The sequence below is a fragment of the Rhea americana genome, unplaced genomic scaffold, assembly GCF_003343005.1.
Source record: "Rhea americana isolate MKP2758 unplaced genomic scaffold, rheAme1 scaffold_98, whole genome shotgun sequence".
Taxonomy (NCBI): Eukaryota; Metazoa; Chordata; class Aves; order Rheiformes; family Rheidae; genus Rhea; species Rhea americana.
Window position 1 is genome coordinate 3,336,940 of NW_028187177.1, and position 7,966 is coordinate 3,344,905.

Below are 7,966 nucleotides of genomic sequence, written 5' to 3' on the forward strand. Positions count from 1 at the left end.
GCAGCCCCCGTGTCCCGCACAGACGTGCCCTGCCGTGCGGCCGGCCCGTGCCCGTCCCCCTCCCTCGGCGCTGCCCGCCTGCCCCGTGCCCCGGCGGTCGCCTCCGCGGAGCTGCCTGCGCCTCCGTGCGGTGGGGACAGCGTCCCCGGCCTTTACTGAGCTTCAGCGGTGCCTCTCCTTCCGGCCGGGCTCCTGCTTCGCTCGGCCGGACGAACCCGCCTTGCGCTGGGCCCCGTCCTCCTCCGCAGCCCCCGCCGAGCCTGTGCGTCCCGCCGCCTTGCCCTGCTCCGAGGGGCACCGGCTCGGGGCGTCCTGCCTGGCCGGGGCAGCGCGGGGAGCATGGGGGGGCATGGGGAGGTGGGGCACAGGGACAGGGAGCGTGCGGATGGCAGGACATGGGGATAACAGGACATGGAGACATGGGACATGGGGACAGCGAGCATGGGGACGGCAGGACATGGGGACATGGGACATGCGGACATGGGGACATGGGGATAGCGAGCATGGGGATGGCAGGACATGGGGACATGGGACATGCAGACATGGGGATAACAGGACATGGGGCATGGGGACGGCAGGACATGGGGACATGGGACATGCAGACATGGGGATAGCAGGGCATGGGGACATGGGGCATGAGGACAGCGAGCATGGGGACGGCAGGACATGGGGACATGGGACACGGGGACAGGGGGACAGCGAGCATGGGGATGGCAGGACATGGGGATGCAGGGCATGGGGGACAGCGAGCATGGGGATGGCAGGACATGGGGACGTGGGACACGGGGACAGCGAGCATGGGGATGGCAGGACATGGGGATGCAGGGCATGGGGGACAGCGAGCATGGGGATGGCAGGACATGGGGACGTGGGACACGGGGACAGCGAGCATGGGGATGGCAGGACATGGGGATGCAGGGCATGGGGGACAGCGAGCATGGGGATGGCAGGACATGGGGACGTGGGACACGGGGACAGCGAGCATGGGGATGGCAGGACATGGGGATGCAGGGCATGGGGGACAGCGAGCATGGGGATGGCAGGACATGGGGACGTGGGACACGGGGACAGGGGGACAGCAAGCATGGGGATGGCAGGACACAGGGACACAGGGCCCAGAGCCCAAGACACCCCATGCCGTGGCCGCCCCCTCACCACGGCGGGGGCCTGCGCCGCAGCGGGTGCCGTCTCCGCGTTGGGCATCCTCCTGTTCTCCAGCACCCTCGGCGTCCGGAGGCGGACGCGGTGCTGGTGCTCGCAGTGCTGCCGCAGGGCCTCTGCGGCCGGAGAAGGGGCGGGCTGCTGGCTCGCACGGCGGGTCCGGTCCCCGCCGCCCGCGCTCCCCATCCCCGTCCCCCCACCGACCTGTCAGCTCCGGGCTGGGGGCCTTGAGGAGGGGCACGAAGGCCTGGTACACGTGCTCCTGCTGCGTCCCTGTGGCAGCGCCCTGGGTCACACCGCCCCGTGTAGCGCCCCGGGCACCACCGCGGGGACACCCCCGCCAACCGAGGAGGGGGGGAGGATGGTGGATGGCACCTTACCGGGCGCCCCGAACTCCACGCGGCACACGTAGTAGGTGCCGGGCGCCGGGAAGAACTTGCTGGCCCGTTCGCTCAGCGCCTTGGGCTGGAAAAGCAGCTTGGGGGTGCCCTGCGGGTCGCACAGGTCGATGACGGCTGCAAAAGCCAGGGAGGGGGGTGTGCGTGTGGGGGGGGGGGCAGGCAGGCTGCAGACCCCCCCCTCGGTGCGACACGGCCCCCGCCGGGTGCTCACCCCCCGGCGGCACCCCCGCCTTCCTCCGCACGTAGGGCAGCAGCAGCAGCACGGGGCAGTCAGTGTTGGCCAGGAAGCGCTGGTTGTCTGCGGGGAGAGGGTGGCCGTGCTGGGGCCCCGTGCGCGCCCCCAGGGCGCAGGGACCCCCCGCACCCCGGGGTGGGCGACTCACCGCCATGCCTGACGCAGATGAACATGCCGCCGGCGCGGGGCAGGCGGCCCCACGGTGCTTGGCCCCGGCGCTCCCCCCGCCCCGGGCCCTCGGACGCGGGACRGGCCAAAGCCAAGCGCAGCGGAGTTTTATTGCAGCCGCGAGGCTGAGACGCTCGTTACAGAGTCAGAAACGATGCCCGGTGCTGCACTTCCGCCACGGGGGCTCCCGGGCGCCCGCCGTGCACCCCCGCTCCTGCCTGCGCCGGTGCGCGCAGTGCACGCTGCACAATGCACCCAGCGCACCCAGCGCTCCGTGCAGTGCACCCAGTGCTCCGTGCGGCGCACCCAGTGCCCCCAGTGCTCCGTGCAGCGCACCCAGTGTTCTGCGCCGTGCACCCAGTGCTCTGCGCAGCATCTGCTGCGTGTGCAGGGCCAGCAGGGAGCTGAGGGCGAGCGCGGGGCATTTGGCAGGGGCAAGGGAAGGGCGGGGGGCAGAGCGCTGTGGGGCTGCAGGGGTGCCAGCAGCGGGGTGCCGGCGGGCAGCACGGGCGCAGGAGCGGGCRTCACGGTCCCATGTAGCTGCTCTGTTAGGGGCCAGGCTCACGGGGACCGGCGGGGGCCCCGGGCACAGCTGGCTGCTGGTCGCTGCCCTCTCTGGGGGGCTCGTAGCTCTCCTTGGGGGGCAGCTCGCTCACGTAGCAGATGCTCTCGCTGTAGTTGGGCTTGAAGCTCTCCACGACGTCTTTGGGGACTCCGGCCCATTCCTCCAGGAAACAGAGTGGGGTGAGAGGGGCCAGCGGGGCCGGGGCGCGAGCCACCAGCCTCCCCCCGTGTCCGCGCAGTGCCCGCGCCCCAGCCGCCGGGGCTGCTCAGCTGCGCGCCGCCGCCTTACCTGGAAGTTGCCTTTGTGSGTGATGAAGAGCTCGTCGAAGTTCTTGCTGGGATTGGGGATCCTGGGCATGAGGATGACCCACACCCTGCRCGGGAGGCACGTGTTGGAGGGGAAGGGCCCCCTCAGCAGCACTGCCCAGTCCCTGCCCCGTCCCTGTGTCCCCCCACTCACCTTTCCATGCGGACCAGTAAGACGACGAGGACCAGCAGGAGCAGACAGGAGGTGATGGGGACCAGGACCGTGTGGATCCAGAACCAGTGCAGCTGCTCCGCGGTGCCTGGAAAGAGCAAAGGTGGCACGGACCCCCCGCCTGTGCACTGCCCTGGTGGGGCCAGGCTCCCCCCCGGGTGGCACCCTGCCCGAGGGCCAGGACGGCGGGGACGGAGGGCTGGGATGGGCYGGGAGCAGAGGGCAGGGGAAGGAGCCCCCTTCCCTGAGCCACGCTGTCACCACGGCTTGCTGGTGACCCTGCGCTGGGCTGGCTGTGCCAGAGCAGCCCTACAGGACAGCTCTGCTTTGCCAACCACGTTTCAGCCAGTTTGCTGATGGTAAAAGGCATCAGGTCCTGCTGGCTGGGGGTGCTTAGCTTCGTGAGATGCTGCTGCCTGAGCACCGGGTACCCAGCRCCCTGCCAGGGCTTCCCCTGGTCTCGCCCCCATCTCCTCCCTTGGGCTAGTCTTCTTGCAAGGGCCCGCACCTACTCTTGCTGGTGGCGTTGCTGCCCCAGACCACGGGAACGCTCCACTCGCTCCAGAGCTGGGTGCTGCCGCAGTAGCTGTTGATCTTGCTCCGCACGTAGAAGGTGTAGTACTTCTCGTAATCCACGCTGGGGAAGGAGAAGATTTCTCCTTTCACCCTGTGCTCCTGCGGAGAGACGAGGACCAGGCAGTGAGGGCTGGCGCCCAGCACTGCCGGGGGGGCTGGCGCACAGCTCGTCCTGCCCGGGCACGAGCACGGGACCGCCGGCRCCGTGCAGGCCGGGTAACTGCACGGGGGCAGGCGCCAAGCTGCGCAGCTTCGGGAGCTCGCACCGTCCACGTGGTGTCCTTGTTGCTCTTGTACTTGACGGCGTGCTCCAGGCACTGGGCCTTGGGGTACGGGGAGCTCCAGGTCAGCTGCAGCTGGTTGCTGCTCAGGTTGTGGATGGTCAGGTTGACGGGCGCCTCCGGTTTCACTGCAAGGCACAGGCGGTGCCCGGGTGAGCACCGGCCCCGCGAGCGGGCAGTCTGCCTGCCCCGCTCAGCTGGGCCCCGGGGCCCCCCAGCCCCACACCCAGCCCCTCCGTACCGAGGTCCTGCAGCTCCATACGCTCGCTAGGGATCTCGAGGGTCTTGCCATCGAGGCTGGCGTTGACGCGGACGCGGAAAGGCTGGAACTGGATGATCTCGCTCTGGTTGAAGCGGCAGCCCACGCTGACACCCCGGTCCTGCAGGTAGTGCTTGCACTCCACCACGGGCGACCGGTTCTCGTACCTGCGTCACGGGGAGTTACGGATGCTCCCCAGGACCYGGCACTCCCCGCCTGCTGCCGTGCGGTGCCGGGCTCTGGCCCGGCCAGCACCTCGGAGCCCATCGGTCCAGGATGCGCCACAGGGAGAGGGGGCACCTACCAGTAGTAGAGGGARTAGTTGGTTGTGAGCGTCTCCCTGCTTCCCCACGTGCAGGTCATGTACTCCTCGTTGAAGAGGACGCACTCCACCCCTGCAAGGGACACAGAGTTCTGGGCACCTGCGCGGAAACRGTCGCCCGAGGTCTGTCCTGCACCTCTTCCGCTGTAGCCTGAGGCCATCACTGCTTGCTCTGCCCCACAGTGACACAGAGGGGCAGCTCCTCTGCACCCTCGTAGTATCGCCCTTCCTCTCGAAATGCATCTGAAGGCTGTTTTCACGCTCCCATTGGCCTTTCTCTGCATAAGCAAAATAACGCCAGCAATGCAYGGTTGAGTTGCACACCACACACTGCGGTGCAGCTTCCCTGCAAAGCAGTGCCCAAACCACCCATGTTCGGGCAGCACCGATGGGCATTTGCTTGGGCAGCACTTAGTGCTGATGACTCACATGCTCCTGGCGACCCACACGAGCCCCAGAGCTTCCTCCAAAGAGCTGCRACCAGAGTAGCTCTTCATCCTGTATCTGTGCAATTGGCTCTTCTTGCTTGACTATTGTCCCACCTGGTTTCATCCCCGTTCCTCAGCTCATGTCCATTATTCGTCCTGGGACCACTGTTCAAGCCCTGTGCTGGCCGCCCCTACCAGCCCGTCCCTGTCCCCCAACGGGCCGTCTCGCAGGGCAGCATGGAAACCCCTTGCTGCTGCTAAGCTGTGGTTCATCAACCCCTTTTCTTTACTTTCCCTGTCCTACGAGGAAATCAAGGGGTCACTAGGTTTGGAGCCTGGTGACTCCATGTTGGCTGAAGTCATCTGTTGCCCTCTAGGAGCCTGCAAGTGCTCTGCGTGTCCCTGTGTTTGAGGAACAGCGCTATGCTGGCCTTTGCTTGTACCACAGCTTCTTCTTTTAAAAGAGCGACACTGTGCTTGTTCTTTCCCAGCACTGTTCCTTCTCGTGCCTGGTTTTGGATGTAACCAGCAGGGTAGGGGGCTGATGGAGGGTTGCTGAGCCCTGGCGGTTTTGTCTGGGCAGGAAACAGGCTGCTGAGCCCTGGGGCACCCAACAGCCTCTCCAGGAGGGCCCGCACCGGCTCTGCCCCCTCCTTCCTGCAGCACCAGCCGCAGCGTGCCGGCTCGGATCCGGCCCACGCTGCGGCGGGGGGAGCCACATCCCGGGCCGGCGCGGGTCCGCAGCGCCGGCAAGGAGGTTCGCCTGGCCGGGCGAGTGGATGCGCCCATCGCCTGGGGCACGGCGGCACTGCGGCGCGGTCCGGCGGCCCCGGCACGGCTCGCATCCGGCCTCAGGCCCCGGCTCTGGCAGAAGCTGCTGGCAAAGCCCTTGAAACCAGGCTGCTAAAGGGCCAAACTGGCTGTTGGTGGCGGTGACCCTTCCTGCAGATGCGCAGAAAATAGTTTTTCCACTGAAATCATGCAACTGGACACCGATCCCGTTCAGAGCTGGAAAAAGGGGCATGAAAAGCAGGAAAGCTGGTCCTCCTCCGCCAGCGAGTGATTCAGCTCACACGTGGGAGCCAGAGGTCTTCTCATTCCCGTCACCTTTCCGAGATCTGAAACAATCTGCTTACTTCAGTCCTTCTAAATAACACGCTTCCCGGGCGTAAAAGCCAGCTCAGTCCGAAGCACAAAGCCTGCATTAAGACATGGGCTTCTCGTCTTTGTGCCTCCTGCACATTTCGATTACCTGCGTTTTGCTAACAGGAAACRGTGCTGCAGTGATGTTTTCAGTTGAATTTTACTTTCTATAAACATGATTTTCCAGAGGAAATGCATGTTTACCGTTTTCTGTCATAATAAAACCGAAGAAACCAAGGAAACGTATATCGGATTACAATCGTTTCGGTGAGGCGGTGGAAACAGAACGCGTGTTCTCAGCAGCCGAAGCAGTCCACAAATAACAAAAGGGCTGAATTTGCTCAGAAATCAAGTATTTTACTGACTGCCAGCCAAGAAGATGTAAACTTTCCATTGGAAAATAACTAAAGCTGTAAGTGCAAAACGAGGTTAAACCCGGTCGTTTYGATCTGGAATCAAGCTTTTTGATCTAAAACGGTCACGCTCCTCCAGGGGCCGGAGCATCCCTCCGGAGCATCCCGCCACCATGGGGGACAGCCATGGGGCCGGCAGCCATGGGACCAGGGCGCCCGCTCGGCCACGGCCCCCATCCTGCCCTCGCCAGCCCCCCAGAGAAAGGCCATGGCCCTCCCACCCCGGGGCGGCTGTGCCCCCTTACCTGGGGGGTTGCGGGCAGCGGCGAGAGAGGGGCCTGGCCCGCCAAGGAGGAGGAGGAGGACGGGCGCGAGGAAGGCCACGGGCCGCGGCATGGTGGGCCGTGTGCGAGCTGCCGCCGGCGGCCCACCACGCAATGCCGCCAGCTTCCGCGCCCGCCGCCGCTTCCTGCCCCACGGCGCCGCCCCGGGGCCCACCCCACGGGCCGCTCCGCCTGCTGGGGCCCCGCTGCTCGCCCCACGGCTCGCCCCACCGGGGCTGCCCCACCTGTGGGCGGGGGAGGCCCCCACCCACGCGCACACTCCCCCCACCGGGCTGCGTCTCCCCGAGGGCAGGGCGGTGCTGGGAGCCACTGGGGCAGCCAGTGGGGCAGGGCAGGGGGCAGCGATGGGGAGGAYAGCTATACGGGGCAGTCATGGCGGGCAGCTATGGGGCACCAGTCACAGGGGGATGCTTTTGGGGTGCTCATGGCGGCATTACTGGGGCAGTTATGGGGGTGAGCTATGGGAGTCAACTATAGGGGTGACCACGGGGGGGGGGGTGTGGGGGTAGCTGTGTGGGGCGCTCATGGCGGCAGCCATGGGGGGCAGGTACTGAGGCGGTCACGTGACCCCCTCCGGCACGGCGCAGGCGCACTGGCTCCGCCAGGGGGCGCCGATCCCCGCCGCGCGCGCCTCGGGCCGCCCCGTCCATCTTCGACACTTTCCGCCTCCGCCCAGCCAGGCTCGGGCCCTGCCGGCGGCGCTCGGGAATCTTCGTCTCCTCTCGGCCCAGGTTCGGCAGTTTCCGGCTGTGCTCGGCAGCCTCCGTGACAGCGGCGCGGCGCTCGGGCGTTTCCGGCKGCGCTCGGGCGGCCCCGGCGGCGCAGGGCGCAGGCGCGGGCGGCCGCGGCGGTCCTTGTTGTGGCCCGGCCGCCTCTGCCCGCCGGCGGCTCGTCCGGGATGGCGGCTTTCGGCGTCCTCAGCTACGAGCACCGCCCGCTCAAGCGCCCGCGTCTCGGCCCGCCCGACGTCTACCCGCAGGACCCCAAGCAGAAGGAGGTGCGGCCTGAGCCGGCCCGGGGTGCGGGAGGGGGGGCACGGCGGCCTGGTGCTGGGACCCCCCGCTTGGGCTTCGCCGACGGTGCGGAGACCCTGTGCCCCCGGCCCGGGGAAGGGACCCCCTGGCTGAGCTCCCTCGGGGTGTGTGTGGGAGGGGGGCTCTGTGCCCCCTGGCCAGGTTTGGGTCCTGGTGAATTGACCCCCTGGCTGAGCTCCCCCCGGGGGTGTTTGGGGTCCCCTGTGCCCCCTGGCCAGG

The 7,966-nt window shown here is 67.3% G+C and overlaps 3 protein-coding genes across 6 annotated transcripts in view; 1 reads left to right on the top strand and 2 right to left on the bottom strand.

Moving 5' to 3' along the window:
• Window positions 1-162: 162 nt before the first annotated feature.
• On the bottom strand, window positions 163-1,970 carry CUNHXorf65 (chromosome unknown CXorf65 homolog). The gene is made up of 6 exons (XM_085325533.1): window positions 1,946-1,970; window positions 1,774-1,860; window positions 1,542-1,676; window positions 1,366-1,434; window positions 1,156-1,277; window positions 163-312 (listed from the first exon to the last, which is right to left on the bottom strand). Exons 1-6 carry the CDS (start codon window positions 1,968-1,970, stop codon window positions 163-165), a joined length of 588 nt encoding a protein of 195 aa, XP_085181659.1.
• A 91-nt stretch (window positions 1,971-2,061) lies between these two features.
• On the bottom strand, window positions 2,062-6,790 carry IL2RG (interleukin 2 receptor subunit gamma). Of its 2 annotated transcripts, none has more exons than XM_085325450.1 (8): window positions 6,675-6,790; window positions 4,428-4,518; window positions 4,106-4,290; window positions 3,850-3,992; window positions 3,520-3,682; window positions 2,990-3,095; window positions 2,819-2,903; window positions 2,062-2,690 (listed from the first exon to the last, which is right to left on the bottom strand). In XM_085325450.1, the coding sequence occupies exons 1-8, from the start codon at window positions 6,763-6,765 to the stop codon at window positions 2,514-2,516; spliced, it is 1,041 nt and encodes a 346-aa protein (XP_085181576.1). In that variant the 5' UTR covers window positions 6,766-6,790; the 3' UTR covers window positions 2,062-2,513. The 2 variants fall into 2 exon arrangements, with proteins under 2 accessions (XP_085181576.1, XP_085181577.1); XM_085325451.1 differs by having other exon boundaries at window positions 3,516-3,682.
• A 737-nt stretch (window positions 6,791-7,527) lies between these two features.
• Window positions 7,528-7,966, top strand: part of MED12 (mediator complex subunit 12) — a 37,276-nt gene continuing 36,837 nt past the window's right edge. For 2 of the 3 annotated variants that reach the window (XM_085325543.1, XM_085325544.1), the window contains exon 1: window positions 7,529-7,710. In XM_085325543.1, the coding sequence (XP_085181669.1) occupies window positions 7,612-7,710 (99 nt within the window). In that variant the 5' untranslated portion in view covers window positions 7,529-7,611. Of the gene's footprint in view, window positions 7,711-7,966 lie in introns of all 3 variants that reach the window. The other variant, XM_085325546.1, reaches the window with a different exon arrangement.

Bases quoted from the DNA above. Each gene is read 5' to 3' on its own strand.
- CUNHXorf65 (XM_085325533.1), bottom strand. From the start codon at position 1,970: ATGTTCATCTGCGTCAGGCATGGCG. The intron at 1,677-1,773 runs GTGAGCACCCGG...TGGCTTTTGCAG, and splicing joins GGCGGGGGTGCCGCCGGGGG to CCGTCATCGACCTGTGCGAC. The intron at 1,435-1,541 runs GTAAGGTGCCAT...GCGCTGCCACAG, and splicing joins CGTGGAGTTCGGGGCGCCCG to GGACGCAGCAGGAGCACGTG.